The sequence below is a fragment of the Echiichthys vipera genome (assembly GCF_963691815.1).
Source record: "Echiichthys vipera genome assembly, chromosome: 14".
Classification (NCBI taxonomy): Eukaryota; Metazoa; Chordata; class Actinopteri; order Perciformes; family Trachinidae; genus Echiichthys; species Echiichthys vipera.
Window position 1 is genome coordinate 11,176,189 of NC_139839.1, and position 19,956 is coordinate 11,196,144.

The 19,956-nt window shown below is 41.3% G+C and overlaps 2 protein-coding genes across 3 annotated transcripts; one reads left to right on the forward strand and one right to left on the reverse strand.

Moving 5' to 3' along the window:
* Nucleotides 1-4,305: 4,305 nt before the first annotated feature.
* Nucleotides 4,306-13,109, reverse strand: rbm14a (RNA binding motif protein 14a). 2 transcript variants are annotated; one of them, XM_083926876.1, is made up of 8 exons: nt 13,093-13,109; nt 11,533-11,712; nt 10,119-10,303; nt 9,741-9,938; nt 9,529-9,638; nt 8,818-9,099; nt 8,519-8,724; nt 4,306-8,248 (listed from the first exon to the last, which is right to left on the reverse strand). In XM_083926876.1, exons 2-8 carry the CDS (start codon nt 11,691-11,693, stop codon nt 7,768-7,770), a joined length of 1,623 nt encoding a protein of 540 aa, XP_083783002.1. In that variant the 5' UTR covers nt 11,694-11,712; nt 13,093-13,109; the 3' UTR covers nt 4,306-7,767. The 2 variants fall into 2 exon arrangements, with proteins under 2 accessions (XP_083783002.1, XP_083783001.1); XM_083926875.1 differs by having other exon boundaries at nt 8,501-8,724.
* Nucleotides 13,110-14,822: 1,713 nt separating this feature from the next.
* Nucleotides 14,823-19,762, forward strand: LOC310957100 (uncharacterized protein). Its single transcript, XM_083927531.1, has 6 exons — nt 14,823-14,944; nt 16,212-16,415; nt 16,607-16,727; nt 17,620-17,692; nt 17,848-17,939; nt 18,382-19,762. The coding sequence occupies exons 2-6, from the start codon at nt 16,212-16,214 to the stop codon at nt 19,716-19,718; spliced, it is 1,827 nt and encodes a 608-aa protein (XP_083783657.1). The 5' UTR covers nt 14,823-14,944; the 3' UTR covers nt 19,719-19,762.
* The last annotated feature ends 194 nt before the right edge of the window (nt 19,763-19,956 follow it).

A 19,956-nucleotide genomic window follows, 5' to 3' on the forward strand; every position in this document is an offset into this window, starting at 1 on the left:
CCTGGCCTCCTCATCCTGATAATTTCCTGTATAAAAACATACCCACTTCAAACTCGGAGGACACGCGTCTCTTTCTCTGATTGGATTGTTTGCTGGCACTTTACTCAATGTGAACTTTGCCAAGGGTGTATGTCTGTGTAGGTGATTTTAGCGTCTTGTTCAGATTGGTTCCCGGTTGCGTGTCATTCACACCTGATGTCAGAAGTAATCGTTTTGAATGCGTGTGTGCGTGTCCTTTTTTCTACATCTCAGTGTGCTGCATCAACATTACTGTTTGAGTCTATTTACGAGCTTTGTTCTTAATTGCCAACTTGACATCAAAAACCCGGCGTGGAACGATAATTTGTGGGTTCTCTCGTGTGTGTGGATGGACGTGGCTATGTAGGGTGTGTACTGTATTCTCTTTTGGTACCTGATGTCATTACTGTGTTGCCAGGTACCAACGTGTTACTGCACTGGAAATAACTGATGAAAGCACTGAGCCAGACCCAGGCATTGCATTTGGATGTAAACAAACCTCTTACACTAATTTTGCTACTTGGGGTCGTGCTGTATACACTGTGTATTTTGTTTTTTCCCCCTTCTCTACAGCTGTGCAATATCATGCAATCTCGTTAGTGTCTTTTCCACCCATATGTAGGCTGTTTAGAAAGCCTTCTCCTGCTGTAGTGTTGTGTGTCCATATCAGGTTTCTGTACAGAATGCGGTTTTATTGTTTTCTAACCTGTTATGTTATACCCGCACTGCTCTAAAAGTAGTGAAAAATGCACTGAGAGCCAGGTAGAGGGGTGACTGGATATTAGTAAGGAGGTGATTTTCAGTCTTGCCAATCAAAAATGGTCAAACTCCCAATTGGATGGTTTCCTCCTTGTCCTGCTGGGTGTTCATCCTGTTCAAAATTAGTCTCTTGTGAAGTCCTTTACACTCCAGAAAAACTGGATAAGGGTAATTACCACAGCAGATGTCTCACCTCCACTTGGAAGAAGTAAAAACACTGCTACCACAGAGAAGGGTTTGCTAATGTAGTGTTAACATTTATGGACAGGACAGTTAAAGGTCAGTCGGAGGAGTTAAATGAGGACCAGACTGCCGTAAAGCGACTGGGGGTAATGTCTGTCGATCATGACCCTAGTTAACGCCTGCAGTGACGACACACAGATTAATTCAGACAGCCAGAGGCAGGGGGCTGTAATGAGACGTTAAATGTTAATGTGGCTGTACTGGCAAATCCAAGGTCAAGTTAGACCCACAGACAGACGATATATATATATATCTATATATATAGCACAAACCTTCGAAGAGGGGACAACGCTCTGCTGCACAAAAACCTAAAATCATTGCTGGGATGTACAGTTGAAAGGGGCAATAATCGATTGGGGATGAAGTTGTTTTCTATTGATTGTCTGTTCTATGTACATGTACTTAATGTGTGTTCGTGTACACATGCCTTCCCATAGAGATAAACAGGGTCATGTTCCTCGGTTTCCTCGGAGATGAAAGATCTCTAGTGAGCTGGTGGCATGTACTAACTTAGCAGTGAGTGTTGTTGTGGCCGTGTCTCAGTCTGGACAACCCAACATCAAATTAAGATGCCTCCAAGGATCAGTCATCTGCTGAGAAAATGAAAAAAAAAAAAGACGCCCCAAAGTCATCAGACCTGGAATCTCAAAGTGAATCTGAGGCGAACCTCTCCAGACAGATGGAGCTGCACACGCTTGTGATTCCGAACAAAATCGTCAGAGAATCGCGACTGTATGGTGGCGTATCGTTGCGATCCAACCTTGAACTGTAACTGCTGGCTACGCAAAAACCAATCTCCCTGCAGCTACGGCTCTACTACCAGCAGAGACTCTTCGGTGTTAGAAATTGTCACCAAGCAGGCAGATATTCTCTGAGGGTTTTCAACAAGAGGCCAGCTGACATTTGGATATCTCCTTTGGAAAAATTGTCGTTTCACTCCCCTCCATTACTCCTCGTCCCAGTGGTTTGTCTTTCTCCGTCAGCTGAATGCTCTTTTCATTGTGCACTTCACTCCCACGACGCAGCTCGATCCATCCTGGGCCAACCTCTGACTGTTACTGTGTCCTCTGTATATAGTTAATGCCGTTCATGTGTTTTTAGACGTGCTCTCTCTGTAAAGTGATCGAAGCCCCATTGGATGACGTACTGTACGTGGGACAATTTATTGCTGTATCTGTGTTTGAATGGTTGTATTTTGAAGGTGTCATCATCCAGGGATGGGTGGGTGGGTGGGTGGGTTTGATGTTTGTAATGTTTGTGTCCATCTTGAGGAGGAAGGGGGTGGGGTCTGTGGGGTGGGGGGGTCAAGGGTAAACTATCACAACTGGTCTATACCAAGAGTGTCTTCATCAAGGGAGTGGACAGGACAGGGTCTGTCCTCTTCGAAACAGGAACATTTTTTTGCACCAAAGTCATCATCAAAGCGCAGCTTCTTCTTATTCAAGGTCACTATGGATGGATGATATCAGAACTCAAAAGGATTTTTTTGTTCTTTTACTTTTAGAGACAAGCAAAACTGTCTTTTTTTGCATGATTAAGTGTCGTCTTTTTATTGGCTTGTGTGCCCGGTAAAAGCATGACCATTGTGTGAACTCTCACTTACCGGTGTGTTTGGAAAACGTTAAGGAAATTTCTCCATGAGATTTTTTACTTACCTCTTGACATGAACGCTCATTGACATTCATAATCAACTGTTTTACAATGTAGGGTGCGGAACTGTTTGAAGGCTGCCTCGCATGCAGAAATGCAACTTGCAAGTAACCCATCAAACTTCAAACCCAGTTACCATAACTGAATCTTTGTAAAACACCATGGATGTCAATGCCAGTTATCACCTAGCTAGCTAGACATTGCAGTCTTGTAAAATCGCTCTTTATTAAAGCGTTGCTATTTTCAATAAGTCTGTTTGAATGCTCGCTCCTTTTTCATACTATGCCAGCAGCATCCTGGGAGGTTGTGATTGAAAGTCAAAGTACTGTAATATGTGTTTGGTCTGGTCAACATTGTGTGGTGTTTTTAACGTGTTTGCCCAGTCTTGTCCTGTCTGTTGCCATCAACTGGACTTATTCTTTTCCAGTCATCCTCTTAAAGCACGGACTGGTTTCCCGAAACCAGGCTTGGATTCACCAGGAGCTTCAACTTTATTTTGAGACAATTCAAGCAAACTAGGCCCAGGACATATACAGACCTGGACAAAGGGTTTTGAGATCCATTTTATCATTTTTAACCCCACTGCAGATGGGTACAAAGTTAGTCAAAATTTAGTATCCCCATGTTTGTCAGTCATGTCTCTTTGGCCACATATTTTAGGAGCACATAGTTTAATTATCCTTGATTTCCCTCTCCCCTGTGCTAAATCAATGTAAGGGATACAGTATAAAAGCAAAGAGGCAAACTAGAAGTTGTAGTTTTTAGTCCGGGCTTGGATTTCCTAAAAGCATCCTCAGACTTAAGAGTCTGTTGAAGAAAGAAATTTTCTCTTGCATTCCGTTCATCTCGTCTTTTCATAGTCTGATAAAAAGGACTTGTTTTCCGCTGCAGTATCTACGTAAATGATCAGCGCACACAATACCTCTACCTGCACTCTAACTTTACAAAAAGGACATAGGCATAGGGGGTGAACTTTAATGGGTTCCTTGTAGTACAGCGTTTTCCATAATGGAAGACTCCCAAGACTATTATCTGCGGACTCAATTCTCTGCAGATACAAAGTAGACATCTGTATTCATCACTGAAGCTACTTCACAGACTAATCTGGCAACTGGAAACTAGACTTACATGTTATCAGAGCAGAAACTGCATTTCCATGTTGTTTTGCCAGTGAAAGGTGCATGATGTCTATGCAGTTTCACACTCCATCCTTTGTCCATTTAGGTACTTAGGCCAACTCACCATATTACCTCAGTATACCCTCAGTATTGTGTATACTGCATTCACTACACTCATTCAGTACTCTAGTGCCCATCTGTAAACTGTTTGTTGTTGTTGAGGGCATGAAACTCAGCAGTGTATGTGAAAATGTGTTGTTAGCAGGGAGTGAGGTTCCATACCTTCAATTTCTTCTCATTTTATTTTTTTTTTGTATATCAAAGTGATTGAATTATCAACAAGTTTGATTGTTATCAAATTATTGGTTTTTATTTGAAAAGCATAGGTTGATGTTTTTGGAAGAAAATGGAATAAAACGTCCTCTGATGCTGAGTTCATAGAATTATTTGGTTACTGCTCCACAAACACTTTCTGTTAATTTGTTAACTTAAAATATTCACACAGAAAAGCTACAGCTCAGGTCAAATTCTTTTATTGATAATTAAACATTTCAAAGAACATAGGACAAAATGTAATTTAAAACAAAATGATAATATTTGTGTTCATTGTCATTCATACAAGTTGAATGTGGCATCAAAAATCGCTGTTTTAGGGGAGAGGGGGAGTCGAGCGTTGAACCAGCAACCGATCCTGAGCCAGGTTATTCAACTCTGAAATGAAGGGCCTACCGATGTGCTCTTACGCAAGGCACTTAACCCCAAAGTGGCCCAGGGGCGCGTTTACAAAAACTAAAACCCATCCTATTTAAATGTCCCACGTCCAGCTCTGGCTTTGATTGCCTGGTACTCTTGAATGGCAGGCTGTTAGATACAGGGTGTACTAACAACAACCTGCCTGCTTCAGAAGGGGTTCGGATTTAGACTTAAAGACAGTAAACATGTCCTCCAAATCTGGTGTGTGTGTGTGTGTGTGTGAGCAGGAATGTATGAGCAGAGTATGCTTGTTGGTAGGGCGATGCAGGGATATCATCAGGAAAATCAAAAGCAGGAAAAAATCTCCCATTAAAAAACGATGAGATCCATTTCCAAAAATCTGAATTCCTGATAAATTAAAGTATGCATATAGCTGTGTCTGTATGTGTGTATGAGTGTGCTTGTGTACGTGTGTTTTCGGGGAGGGGCAGGAGTGTGTGGTCTGAGTGTTTACCTTAGTGGGGGGACACCCCATCGTCCACAGCAGTTTCAGGCCTAACGCTGCTGTTTTCCCCATCCCACGCTACAGCTGCGTGTGGCGTACGTCCAGGGCAAGGGCTCAGTTTGGCTCCCTCCCACTCTAGCTGCAATAATCAGCAAGAGGAAGAAGGTGGCTGGAGCAGCAGCAACAACAAGGCATGCAACTAACAGTTCACATGGAGAAGGTGGAATAATGTGGAAATTTAGAGGCTATGTGTCACTTAAACCTAAGAAAATACTACCAATTCAGGTGGGGAATAAGAAATAAAATGAAACTAGTGTGTGGTGTGATCACGAACGGAACAACTAATGTAAGTCATAGAAGATACAGGTGGAATCAGGTGTGCATTAGTATCATTTGCACGTGTAGTCTGCTTTGCATGAGTAAAATGCAATGAACCCATCTAGATACAAGTGTGGAGTTGTCTACGTGTGATCTGAATGCAGAGAAAGCCGGTAAGTGTCAAAATGAAGTGTGTGTTTCTGGTGAGATCAGAAGAGGGAAAAAGAAAGGTCACCGGCCCTTCTCACTGCTGCTCGGGAAAAATCAGCAGCCTTTTCTCAATCCAAAACAACCCTCAAATTCACCTGCAGTGCCATGACTGTCACATCATATCCACTCAGTCAATAACCCTACGCTGTACACATCTGCAACACGCAACTGCACTGCATCAAGAAAAAAAAAACACGTGTACCTGCTCTCAGCTCAAATGGTGAATCACTGTTTCCTCCCATTTTTAGAATCTGCACTTGTATGCAATGTCTGATTTTACAGTGTGTGTTAGTACACTCCCATGCCACAATGGTTCAATAACACTCACTAAAAGCATGACTGTATTTGGAGTACCGTCTTGCCTTAGGGTTGCCTCTTTTCTTTTTCTTTTTTTTTTACAGACTGATACAACAACTCAACTGTCCTACCTCATCTTGTCTATTCAACATCTCCAACTGTTTAGGAAGAAATACAATCATTTAATCTCAATACTAACAGTCAGGTCAGATCAAGGTTTGGAGTATTTACACAAGTACCAAACTGTACAATTCCTGGTATGAAAACTAGTTCAACCTTCCCTCTAAATCACCGATGGTTGCCAATGTGAGCAGATGCATGACAGCAGCTGATGAGACTGGAACAAAAGCAAATAATAGAAAAAGTCAAAAACCAATTGGAAAATTAAGTACTGATAATGCTAAGAGTTTTAACATCATTGGCCAATTGCTGCGATTCTTCGTATGAATTATAATAATAGGTACAGAAAAACGAACTCTTCTTTGGACTAAAAGCTTTTCACACAGGATGCTTTGATTGTGACTCAACAGAGAACTGAAGCAGAAAGAAAGAAATGTGAATAACTGCAAAATTACCTAAAACATTAAGTTCTGACTTGAAAACACTGACTTGACAGGATATATTTAACTCCTGAGTTTGTATCCTCGAGAAAAACGCTTTTACCATAGTCATGTTCACCCTTGGCTACCCCTCGTGACTTTGAAGCTGCAAGCACGCATAATTAGACTGGTAATAGCCATCTTAACTTAAGCGAACTCTCACAATTAAACAGGAAGGCCTGTGTTGACTCCAAATCTACTCTGTATTCACTCTTCACACCCTGAAAAAAACCCCGATAGCCTCAAGAAAAACTTTTAATGCCAGCTGGCAAAAATGCAATCACAACATGCCCAAGTTCATTGGTCTGCAAGAGAAGCCAAATGATCCTATAACCTTCAATTTCAAGATGTTGATTTGCAATTGTTATTTTTGCCAAAAGATTTCCATGGCCCAAAACAGAGGGGCAAAAAAATAAATGTCATCACTTTGAGTGGGGATTGCTTGATTAGCACTAAACCTGTCAGCTCACTTAAACCAGCCTGAAACATAAGACAGGCCGGTCAATTAAGAAACATTCTCTATATTTACAAAAAGAAGGTTCTTCAGTAAAGACACCGCTCCATTTCACTTGACTTCTGCTTTCTCTTCTAATCGACGCATATTACCAATCCGGTAGTTAAATGTTGGGATAAACAGACTAGGCTATTACAAAAGGGTCAACGCAGCTGAATTCAAACAGACCTGTTACACACTCTCTGTTCCTTTGCCAATGCTAGTGTCTGAGTTTGGATGTATAATTCAAAATGGATCGCCAAAAGATGAGTTTTTCAAAGGCAGCAAGTTTAATGCATCTTGTAAAGAGGCCAGATTGCCAGATGGATAATTTTCTCTTCCTGTATAACCGTTTTTATAGTTATTTAATAATTTATCCGTGTTTTTCATTTTGTGCCCTACTTGAAAAGTGGGACATGCATGAATTTAGGACTGCTTATTTGGTGCGCATTTTATATGTAGAGTATAAAGAAGGCCTTTACTCAAATGAAAGTGCTTGCCTTATGAGAGCCTACCTTGGCCTGAGTCCAACTTTGTCCCAAGAAATGTTAAAGCTTCTTTAACATCAAACAAGGAACCAGCTGTGTCTATAACATCTAACAAAAACTGTGAATGCATGACAATAATCCAAGAATAGCTGTCCCACTTAGCCACACAGCCATCAACTGACAGGTAAGCTAGAGACTAAGCTGTGGTGGAGAAAAGGGGAGATACTTTATATTTGAATTACATTCAAATTACAACTTTGCTCCCTCTCTGGATTTCCTCTTTAAACTGTCCCTTATGGAAATACACATGCACACAAACACACACACACACACGCGCACACAATCTGCAGTGTGGAAGGAGTGTGTGGGGGTGGGACTATCGATAAGGGGGTTCTGGAGTGTGGTAAGGGTAATCATGGCGCTGGGGCATGGGTTGCCCGTGTGCGGGTGTCTGCTCATACGGTGTGGATGTGGAGTAGCTTCCCGCTGCTGCATAAGCTCCTGATGAATCATATGCTCCCGGTGCCCCGTAGCCTCCAGATGCATCATAGCTTCCTGACGAGGCATCGTAGTTCCCAGACGAAACGTTGTAGCTCCCTGATGAGGTGTTGTAACTTCCCGAAGTGTCGTACGTTCCTGGCGGTGCGTAGGCTCCCGGTGCTGCATACGTTGGGGGCGCCGAGTACGTCCCTGGGGGCGCGGTAGCGGTGGTGCAGGCTTGTGCCTGTGTGTTGGCCGGTGGAGGGGGAGGCGGGGGAGGAGGATTGGTGTAGGCATACTGGAGGTATTGGTACTGTTGCTGGTACTGCTGATACTGTTGGTATTGATGCATTTGCTGGTAGTACTCTGTGTAAGACCTGTTTATAGTTGAAGAGGTAAAAGAGAAGTAGAAGAAGGGAGAGTAGAAACAAAGTTAGTCCAAAAATCACATCTCACATGACATAATGGACAAGGGGGTGTATATTTTTGTTTTTGTAAAGCACTGGACATTAATATAAATGTAATAATTTATTCATCAATGCTATGGAAATTGTTATTATATATGTAAGTGGAAGCCTGCTTATTTTTCTTCTGCCTCCACCCCTTTATCAAATAGGTGTTATGTGTACCTAGCAACAGGATCTGACCCTTCAGGAGTGTTTGTGGCAGCTGGGGCCTCTTCAGGTGCTCCAGGTGGTGTCGGCAGCAGGGCGCGACGCTTAGGTCGTATCTGAGCGAAGGAGCCTGGAACGGGGTCGGGAAGGAGAGGCGCTCGGTTCCCTCTGATTGGGCTGCGGTCCCGCTCACTGTCTGCAGTCGCTGCCTTTCTCCCTGCCTGCTGCTCTGCCAGAACCTTTAATTCAAAATAAGTCAGGAAATAAACATGAACACACACATATACACTGAGGACAGTATACATTTTTTACACAAATAAATGCTAGAAGACCTTCTGTCCCTCCTGAAAGAACTTGGCTCTTGCTGCCTCAAAAAGTGTTGTTGGATCTGGTGCAGTCTGTGGCTCTACTTCTTCAACAGCGGCGACGGCAGCGTGAGTGTGATTGGCCATATCTTGGTATACTTGGTCAGCAACAGATCCATATACCTGGCTGGCAAGAGCACCGTATATCACCCCATCTGCACCTTTAGCACTTGTAATGCCCTTTAAAGCAGCGTAGGTGGGATCAAAGGATGTGGTGTTGTAGAATGAGTTATGGACACTTTGTTGAACCTGCAAAGAAAGATGAGAGATTCTACTGTTTAAAGTCATAACCAGTAAGATTTGAAATACCTTGTTGCTAGCGGCCTCTTTGGCGTTATTATGTAATTGCAGGCGGGCCTGTTCTTTCAGAGCCCTCCATCTTGTCAGGTTCAAGGTCACTATGTGTGTTGAGTTTTTTTATTATCATTTTTTTTCTCTTGTGTTAACTTTATTGACACACATTCACCTCTGCTAATAATACTCCAAACTAATTAATATAAAAACAATACATCGATAATGGTAAGGGGAGCTTTAGACAAACAATCTGGTTCAAATAAGTTTACCAACAAACCCTTTGACATTTCATGAACTCTTGAGCTCAGTTTTTTTCCCAAAGATACAGACAGCAAGTTAGATGTTTTCAAGATAGTGGATACCCTCCAAGAGAATTAAGCTTACTTGTATGGGTAGTCCAGCCGCGGCTGCTGCAGCTGCTGCTAGCACGGCTGCTTGACTCTGATGGTGCTCTAGTGATGGTGGTGGTCGTGGAAGAAGACCCTCCCTGCCACCTGCGATGAAAAGGGAGCAGAATACATGATGAGAGTATGAGTCGTTTTCAGATTTAATTTATATAAAAAGACATGCTAAACAAATGGATCCTTCATCTGTACCTGCAGCTAAACCACCGCCAGGGTTGTTTGAATTTCCAGACATTGCAAGCTGGTTGATCAAAGGTTGGGCTTTGGACAGCTCTACGGCCAACTGACGGCCCTTGAACATGGTCCCGTTGAGTCCTTCAATAGCTACCAGGGCCTCCTCTTTCCTCTCCATATGCACAAATGCATAGCCAACATTTGAGCATAACCTGGCTGTAAAGTATAAATGAAGCAGGAAGATCAGTGTTAGCATGAGGCAAACTTTGAAGACCCAACTGTCTAAATGTCCCACTGCATTCTGACGAGGTATTCTGAGCATTTTGGTTACTGTACTTGCAAACCAATGCATATATTTGTGCTGTACCATCAGTATTGGTGAGCTTTACAACTCACCTTTGACTTTATCACAGTCTAAAACTCTTCCGAAGGTTGAGAAAAGTCCATGCAGGTCATCTGCTGAACATGTTGCAGCAAGGTTGCCCACAAACACTTTAGTGGAGTTGGGTGGGCGTGCACGTGACTCCTCAACCACCAGGGGCCTGCCTCTGTACTCTTTGCCATCGAGATGTCGTATGGCCCTGTGAAGTAAGAACAAGAAATATCTAAGCATCATCATCAGGACAGCAGAGCAGTGATGCTGCAGATATTTTAGCTCAGGTTTGAAATAAACAATTTGTAGAATCGGATATATGAAGCTAAAACCAGTCAAATGTCTCTTTATTTTATAGTAATTATATTTTCCATTGGACAGTTAACGCGTCAAACTGTATATAGACCCCAAACCTTCTTGAACTAATCAGTTTTTGATTCAGCAGGGATCCATTTCATGTTGTATTTTCACCCAACAATGCTTCTAAAGTTATTTTGTTACTGCACTAAACCAAACAGACTTGTCAGTTATACTATGAAAGATTTAGCTCATTACTGAATCTGCTGTAATATCTGTCCGTCAGCATTTTTTCGGTCAGAAAACCCTTTGACAATGAAAGAGAAAGAGCCAAAAGCTAGGTTTAGGTTTTTCACACCTTAGACACAGTGTGGTTTAAGGCTGCTGCACAATCATAACTGCCGAGTGTCTATTAGGGTTCTTATATTAAAGAAGCTGTACTCAAAATATAGGACTAGGATTGCCGGAACACAGCTCTTACAGCCTGCTGCCCAATACATGAAATAAAGGCGTCCTTTTTTCACAGCCACATGCACCATCATGCACGCACGACTGGACCTGCTATCAAAACAAACATAGAAACTTCGATAGGAACACACACTGAGTGAATTCTATCTCTGCACAGGACACAATTACTACACTTTATCTTTACACAGAAAATATTTGTTTGCTGCTATATATATTCTCTCAATGTTGAGTACAGCTCTATTAAGCGAGGAAGTGTAGCTCGGCAAGCTCTTCCATTAAAATGTTACATTAGACTCAGGTGTATTAGAGCCGGGAGGAACCTAAAACATGCAGGAGCATGGGTTCCCCATCCCTGCACTACAGTATGCATACGCAATATTATGTACTATTCATGCTGAGCATAACTGGCAAATACATTTTCTTCAAGATGAATGAACTTCCATCTTATGATTTAATACACACTGACAGTAGAGACAACAATTGTAAGAGGCAACATGCATTGTGTTCAAAACTGACTCGATAAGCTTGAATAGCAAACCTCCACAACTCATTTCACCTGATGAGCAAGGTGTCAAAAAGTAGCTGTTTATACATGCATGTGTATTATGCAAGAATGTTTATAGAATAGCAATGAATTCATGCATCGGAAAATGGTGATGAATGGTTGAATACCTGTCTGCTGCCCCCTCTCCCTTCAGGGTAACGAAGGCATACTGTCTGAGCAAAGAGCAGGTGTTGATCTCGCCATATGGAGCAAAAAGCTTGTTTAGCTCGTCGTGAGTTGCTTCTAAAGGAAGGTTCCCCACAAACAACTTCACGTTCTCACCGCTCATCTCTGTATCAAGCAGGCATCTGTAAAAAAGAAAACAGGATGCTTTGGTTAGGTTTTATCCTTTGGAACAGTGGTCTTCAGCATTTTTTAGGCCAAGGCACCCTTAGTTAAAAGAGAGATGGGGCAGGGACCCCCTACTAGAAATATTGTATTAAAATTGTTACATATTAAACTGGGCCTACCAACTAGGGCAGTCTTGAGCCTACACACAGGTTTATATGGTGCAAGCCTAAGGTATTACATTGATCATTACTAAAATATTAATATATTTATAGATATCATATGTTAATGTTAAACATACATTTGGAAGGCACATTTAATCCTTCAGCTCAATTGTATCTGTGCATGGCTACCTCACATATGAGCCAGAAAGCCCATCATCAAGGTTGTGTAAATGTATTTATATATTTTTTCTTTCACAAATGTATGATTGCTAATAATACGTTGCATTCATGTTAATGTATGTTTTCACACATTTAAAAAAAAAAAAAAGACTGGAAAGAGTATCAAATAATTTGGCGGGCCCCCTGTTGAAGATCTCTGGCCTAATCTAATTTATGCAATAATGTCACAGAACTTTAGACATGTTTAGCCAATGTATTCATCAAAAACAGGTCAAGATAGTATATATTCTGGATGTGGGACACAGACTCTAAAATACAAGTAGAATGCAAAACGTCCAACCACATTAGAAAAGTACATGCAAAGATATTAGACAAGCAAGATAATATAATACAAAAAAACGAGGGCTGTGTTGAAACAACTGTTGCAATATTAGCCTAATGTGCAGCCATAAGTCTCATTACTGTCTCTGGATAATTACCATCATACAGCAATCAGAATATGCTTAAGAAAATAACTCGTTATTTTGTCTAGTTGAAGTGATGCTGCCAGATAGGGTTACCTAGAAATAGTTATTACATTGCAGTAGCGCATTGGCGTCAGCTAACGTAACGTCATTAACTAGCTAATAAAGCCGTTTACTTTCGCGGTGAAGGCTGGTCCAATGAAGTTAGAGGCAGAGTAGCTGCTAAGTTAGCTCACCCAGCTGACGGCTATGCTAGACAAACGACGCACAATCGGTTATTTTATCATACAGTTTGTTTTATGGCAAACTATGAGCTCAGCTACAGGACCAACTAAAAACCCTACAGACCATTTTGTTGAACGCAAACATTAACGATGTAACGTTAGCTAACGGTAGCTAAGCTAGCTATGCTAAGGTAGTGATTTTATAATAGTGGTTGAAAACGTTTGCTTAAGCGAGAGCTCAATCGTCGCCTTGAGCCATCATATAGTAAATTAACTATTTTAATCCTACTGTGTTAGCAGTTATACATACAAAAGGAGGAACGGTGTTAAAATGGTGCTAGCATAGCAACGTTACACAGGCTTCTTACCCAACGCGGTCCTGGAGGCTGTGTCAAACGTCACATCCGGCTCCGGTTTCCATGGAGGCGCAGTTTGGGTGTGCGCAAGATGGCGGTGTAGTGACACATTTTGCTTTTATATTTGAGTCACTTTTATATTTGGTCACATTATATGCAAGTTAATGTAAAAAAAATAGAATAATTTTAGAAACTTAAATCCTATATGAAGAGTTGTGTCTTGTGTGTCTTGTGTAGTGATACATTTTTTTTTACTACTATATTTGAGGCCTGTGAATGTTCTCATTCGTTCAGGTCATCTTTATCCTCAAAGCAATTTCAGTCAAAAGCAACTGGACTTGGTTATTTGTCTAGGAAGACGTTTCACCTCTCATCCAAGAGGCTTCATCAGTTCATGTACGCATCTGACCAGGCTGGGACTGGGACTATATTTGAGTCAAATATAAACACAAAATATATTATCACTACACTATATTCACAAAATATAGTTGGTAAAAAAGAAAAGTTAAGCCTATTGGGTCACACAACATGAAGTTATTTAATATATATTTATTATATTGTATTGAATTTTAGTCACTAGATCACATCACATGGAAGATTGTAAATATAAATCAGAAATCTTCCATAAACATCTACTGAGTAGAGTGAACTCTAAAATCCTATTGCAGGCATGTCCTGTGTGTCACGTAAAAAAACAAACTGTAAGCCTAATGTTGTCGCTCACATTAGGCCTAGTAGGTTACTGTTACTTTTTAAAGTACTGTTTTATATCAAACACAAAGCCAAGTATGCCAGTGATGTTGACTACAATAACAATTAAACTACTGGTGGAAAGTAGACTACATGTATTCATGTTGAATTTGACTTAATTACAATTCATGCTCCTTTTTTTAACCTACTCCACTACAGTTCTGGAGAAGGGATATGATAGCCTAATTTTTACTCTGCTACATTTTGTACACTCAGATTGATAATTCAAAATATAACCAACAAATATATTATGATGTAGGCTATTATTGTTGTTTAAGATAAGACTTTGTTGAGCCTAAGCGATGAATTCATAAGCTAAAATAACTAAAACAGCTGTGATATGTAAGTGATCCACAGTAATTCATAAAAAATGATGATCCAAAAATATAATACAAACATGATATATAGGCCTACACCTTTTCTGAAATACTACTTTTACTCTAAGTATATTTTGATGATATTATGTTCTTTTACTTTTACTTACACGGTTGAACTACTACTTTTACTTTAGTAAAGCTACGTTTTTATCCACTACTATTACCTTCAATGAATCTATAGTGTTATATATATTATATGTGTTATATCAGCCATATTTAGGAATAATAACTTTCTTTTATAGCAGAGCGTTTATGGATATTTAATTGGTTGCTAGGTTTTATCCTCATCGCTCCTTGGCCTTTTAATATACATACATCTATATAAAATCTATTTATTTGGCTTTATTTTATTCTACAGTTTTTATGTTTGATGTTTACATGATCCCACTGTCTTTGTTGTTTTTATCTGTTGTTTTGGGGTTTTTCCGCAAAGCACTTTGTAACCTTGTAAAAAAAAAATAAAGTTTTGACAATAGTCTACTACCGGTAATAATTCCGTTTTGCACACGTGCTGTGTCCGATGACATATCCGATGATAGAGGTGCAGGTATCACATGTTTGTTTCCAGGTGAGAGGTAGGAGGGGAGGAGGAGCCAGATCTGGGAACACACGTCATGACAGGCCAAAGTGGAAGAGAAGTGCAGTTTTCACCGTGGTGACGCTGATGGAAGAATAAGGAGCATGCCAACATAAAGTGCACCTGAAGGGGATACAAAAAGAAGCATCGGGGCAAAGAGGTAGGGTACACAACGAGCATGTTGACCTTAAAATTAGACACAAGTTGCGTACAGTTGGAAGACTGTGTGCATCATAGTTTGAAGAGGAAATGTGCAATATTTTACAGGAATGCGCGCTGCGGATCAGGGCAGATGTTGACATGTAGGCTGTGGAGAGACTTAAAGGTTATTGTATCTTCAGAATAACAGCCTTAAACCAACGATATCATTACTAGCTTAAAAAGAATAGTACTGTATATATTTAATGTACCGCTGTCCGTGGTGTTTGTGTGTCCCGTGTCTATAGTTTAAACGTTTAGCTTATTTCATTTAAGCTCCGTCTGAGCTGCTGCACTTTACCAAGTCTGGACATGCTGTCTCAATCCAGGGAGATTTATTACGCAGGGGTGTGTGTGTGTGTGTGTGTGTGTGTGTGTGTGTGTGTGTGTGTGTGTGTGTGTGTGTGTGTGTGTGTGTGTGTGTGTGTGTGTGTGTGTGTGTGTGTGTGTGTGTGTGTGTGTGTGTGTGTGTGTGGTATCCCACCCATCTTCCTGTTGTGAATGTTGGCCACAGGGAGAGATAATAACCTGTTGCATACACTATGGGAGTGTAGGTCAGTTGCAAGACATATAGGCCTAAAAACCAAGGGTGTACTTTTTGTTGGTATACTTAAAGAGAAACTCAAAGAGTCTCCTAAATACTGTAACAGACTGTAGTGACTGTTAATGTTAGAATGTGTCACTGTTCGAGTGAATCACTGAGCTGCCCCACAGGTCATTGAAGTTACATGTTGTTTCTTTAGAGAGGCTGGAAACCTGTAGTTAAAAAGACGAATAAAAAGAGTTAGAAGTTAGAAAGTTTTTCTTTGTTGGCGTCGGCTGCGGCCCACATTAGCCGTGTTCAGTTAGAAAATAAACCACAACAAACGGGATAAAGTCTCACCGCCTGATCATTGAGGGACGTTACGATACTATTAGTCATTTTGCATCTCTTTGTGGTCATTGTGTGGTTGTTTTGCGTCAATTTTTAGTCATTTTGTGTCTCCCATTTTGTTTGGGATCCAGGGCCCCTGACCCTACTAGGCCCTGTGCTCTGTAGGCTTGTTTAGTAATCTTTGTGTGTGTGTGTGTGTGTGTGTGTGTGTGTGTGTGTGTGTGTGTGTGTGTGTGTGTGTGTGTGTGTGTGTGTGTGTGTGTGTGTGTGTGTGTGTGTGTGTGTGTGTGTGTGTGTGTGTGTGTGTGTGTGTGTGTGTGTGTGTGTGTGTGTGTGTGTGTTTGTGTGTGTGTAGATGGCACAGCAAGGGGAACCTCTGTATGATTTCCCGGAGCCCACCCAGCCGTCAGAGCACAAGTTCAAGGGGCATCAAAGAGGACAGGGCTCTCTGAAGAGTGTCAGCGTCCTGGACCGTCTCCTGCTCACAGTTCCTGTCTGGCTTCAGCTGTCCATCAACTCTGCCACCGCACTGCACATACTGCAGAGAGAGCCTCCTGGGGTCAGAGCCACATACACTTAAACTAAAGAAAACACAAGTGCAATATACACACATGAAATACACACTCTTTCTCACACAGACACACACACACACACACACACACACACACTCTCTATCTCTATCTCTGTAAACCTTCCATGTCCTACACACTCACACATGCACTCACAGTAATCCATTGTGTTTTCCTGCAGACCTTCCTGGTGCGTAAGTCTCGCACGTCCCAGAGAAACGTGCTGTGTGTCCGTTTGACGGATGACAGCGTGCCATCCTTTGTTCAACAGTTTGGCATCAGGCAGGAACACTCCAGTAAGGGTACGAGTTTTAAAATGTGATTTCTGTGTCCGACCCAAAGACGATACCTTTAGCTCTGGATACATCCAAGGCTAATTTAGTAGTTTTAATCTAATCATATACTTTATTCAACTCACTAGATAAAACTTGACTTAATTAATAATGACTTTATGGCTGCTGAATAATATATGGTGAAATCATCAGCATGCATTGTTATAACTGCATTTTTCACAGCAGAGGGTAAGTCGTATTTAAAACCTAAAAACGGAGTGGTCCTAGACAGCTTCCTTGTGGTATACCACATGCTAAACTAATACAATTTGAAAGACTACTATTATAAAAGACCCTCTGTGTTATGAAGGGAAATAACTCGTCATCAATGTAGTCACAGATGGACTAAAACCATTTAAGCTTTTAAATTAAAATATCATGATCAGTGACACCAAATGCGGCACTGAAATCTAACATAACCGCTCCTACTATTTTTAAGAATAAGTCAGGTAACCTTTTCTGTATGTACTGTATACTGCAAAGGTTGCATCTCATTGTTGCATGAAATAAGAGAGTACTTTTTTCCCAGGCAAAACAAAGAACTTAATTTCAACAGATCTCCACAGGTACAAAGCTGAAAACAGACCATTTAAATGTAATACTGTGCTTATTTCAGTCAATTGACAACTACACACGTATATGCTTCATAATATTCACATTTCACGAAGTAAGTGATAGACTATGATGTTTCCCTGCAAGTCAGTGGAAGGCAGGAAATCAATTAAAATGTATGTTAGCCTTATAAAAATTGCAAAAACCGCCTTGCTCCAGTGTTACACAGTATTCACACACAACTACACACTAACTACCGTTCTCCCCTTTTCAAAAATCCCTGCAACGTTTGTATTCTCCAAACCCAAAGCTCTGTCTCTGGAGACTTCAGCCATCAGCTTCCCAGATCTCCCAAGACTAATTTCCTTCTACTGTGTCAGCAGGTAAACTCCTGTCTTCCTCATTCTTATTTCATTTGTTTCGTTTCCTCACCTTCACTTCCTCTACAATATATTTTTCCACTTTGATCACTGTCAGTATTGATTGATCTGCAAGAACTAATGTTGGTGTTGGGTTTCATATATTATCTGTGTATTAGAGATGTATTACGCTTCCCCCTGGAGCTTCCTGAAGCCATTGCAAAGGCGACATCCCACAAAGAGCTCGAGTCCATCTCACATATGGGAATAGGTTGGTGAACATAACGTTTTGTTTTCTGACAGTAGTAGTAGATTTTCTAACCTCAACCTCAAATTAAAAGACATTAAAGAACTTTAAATGACTTATTGCAGATAAACTGCATTTATTATTTTTTATATAATGTTCCAGCTGCTGTGTTACAAACATAAACACTGGTAAATATTGTCCAATGAGTACACAGAAAAACTTAATGAAATTAAATTGTATTAATGAATTATAATATAATTAACAGTATATATGCTATGAAATATTCTCCTTGATAATCTTGGACGACACAATATTGTGAAGATGGTTTCAAAAGTATTAAGATGTTATATTTTTGTGCATCTTTGTACAAAAGAAAATATGGAAATTGCTTGAAATTGACTAATTAGGTGAGAAATCATTGTTTCATTGTTTGTAATGACAAAAAAACATCTACATTGTTTTATAGAATTCTGGAATTCCCACCTAAACGTCCGTGGGCCACGGGAGGCACCTAAGCCCCAGAAGAAGGACAATGAGAAGAAGGACAATGAGAAGAAGGACAATGAGAAGAAGGACAATGAGAAGAAGCCAGTCAGTGTAACCTCAGTCCCGTCCACTGCTGCCCCACAGACGAGCTCTGCAGCTCAGCCTGATTCAGCTCCCCTGCCCGACTCAGACAACCTAGCACCGAAATCAGACACTTCCACCACCAAACAATCAGGTTCCAGTCCCACCCTGTTCCATGAGTTTTGTCCAATCACGACACGCAGCCCCAGTGAATTGGACTATGGCTCCGGCCAGGGCGCTCTCTGTTTCATTAACCCCCTTTTCCTGCAGTCCCAGACCGCTTTGTCCAGACGCCGCATGTTCAAACGCAGCCTTAAGGTTCGTATTTCCACAGAGTCCTCGACCTTGCTTTCGCCCCCGCTCGCTCCTCCACCTCCACCACCTTTGATGCCCAAAACCAAAGGAAAATGTAAAGCTCAGAAACAAGGACAAGGAACCACCCATCGCAGTCAAGGTCTTTTACAAAGCGAGGACGTAAATAAGGACGCTCTCAGTGATGCTCAGGTTCCGCCTCCGTCAGCAACGCAGGGCCAGACACAGATAGAACCAGGCCAAAGTGAAGGTGGAGTCAGTGGAAAGGAGGCTACAGCTAAGCTACCAACAGTGATGGAGAATCTCCCAGACGACTCAGACTACATGCAGCCGTCTCCAGTGATAAATTTATCCCATTCCCCCTCACTCTCTCCTTACCTCTCCCCATCTGTTTCGCCCATGGCGCCTCCCCTTTTCCCCAAAGCAACTCCGTCCGTCTTTCCTCATGACTCTCCTGGTCCTTTTCCCTCCCTCTCGCCTTATCAATCCCCATCTCTTTCTCCCAGGGCTGCCTTTTCTCTCTCTCCGTATGACTCACCCAACGCTTCACCCTCTCTTTCACCTTACCAGTCCCCATCTCCATCTCCTTCAGCTAAGGTCCCCTTCTCTCTCTCTCCCTTCACCTCTCCATCCTTTCCTGAGCTGGCAGAGCAGGCCTATCACACACCTACTAATACTCCTTCAAGACCAGATCAGCAAAGATCAGATGGAGAGGCTGAGGAGGAGGGTGCAGGAATGGATGAAAAGGAAGAAGATAATGAGACAAATATGGACAAAAAGAGGGAAGAGGAGGATCTGGTTTTACAGATGAGTGCAGCTTCTTTAAATGACACAGACAGCTGCAGTTCCTTCAGCAGCCTGGAGGGGGAAGCAGAGCATCCGCCTCCCTTACCCCACAAACAGTACAATGGTACGAGCCTCTAGAGTCTAAAACATTTTAGACTGAAACTGAATGACATTATCGTGAAGCACTGTTTAGAATTAATACGAGTATATATGTTTCTTTTTTAGAATAGGGAAATTAAATATGTTTTAGATTTTATTATGCTCTAGGATTTTTTTAAACCATACTGATTGTCTTGGACTCATTTCCTACCTGATAGGAAGCCATTTGTTTCTTATATCAGTAATTTCTGAAAATCAAATTAAGATATTTCGTTTG

Bases quoted from the DNA above. Each gene is read 5' to 3' on its own strand.
- rbm14a (XM_083926875.1), bottom strand. From the start codon at position 11,693: ATGAGCGGTGAGAACGTGAAGTTGTTTGTGGGGAACCTTCCTTTAGAA. The intron at 10,304-11,532 runs GTATTCAACCAT...CTTACTTCACAG, and splicing joins GGAGAGGGGGCAGCAGACAG to GGCCATACGACATCTCGATG. The intron at 9,639-9,740 runs GTACAGATGAAG...TTTTCATCGCAG, and splicing joins TGGCGGTGGTTTAGCTGCAG to GTGGCAGGGAGGGTCTTCTT.
- LOC310957100 (XM_083927531.1), top strand. From the start codon at position 16,212: ATGGCACAGCAAGGGGAACCTCTGTATGATTTCCCGGAGCCCACCCAG. The intron at 17,693-17,847 runs GTAAACTCCTGT...TCTGTGTATTAG, and splicing joins TCCTTCTACTGTGTCAGCAG to AGATGTATTACGCTTCCCCC. The intron at 17,940-18,381 runs GTTGGTGAACAT...ATTGTTTTATAG, and splicing joins CATCTCACATATGGGAATAG to AATTCTGGAATTCCCACCTA.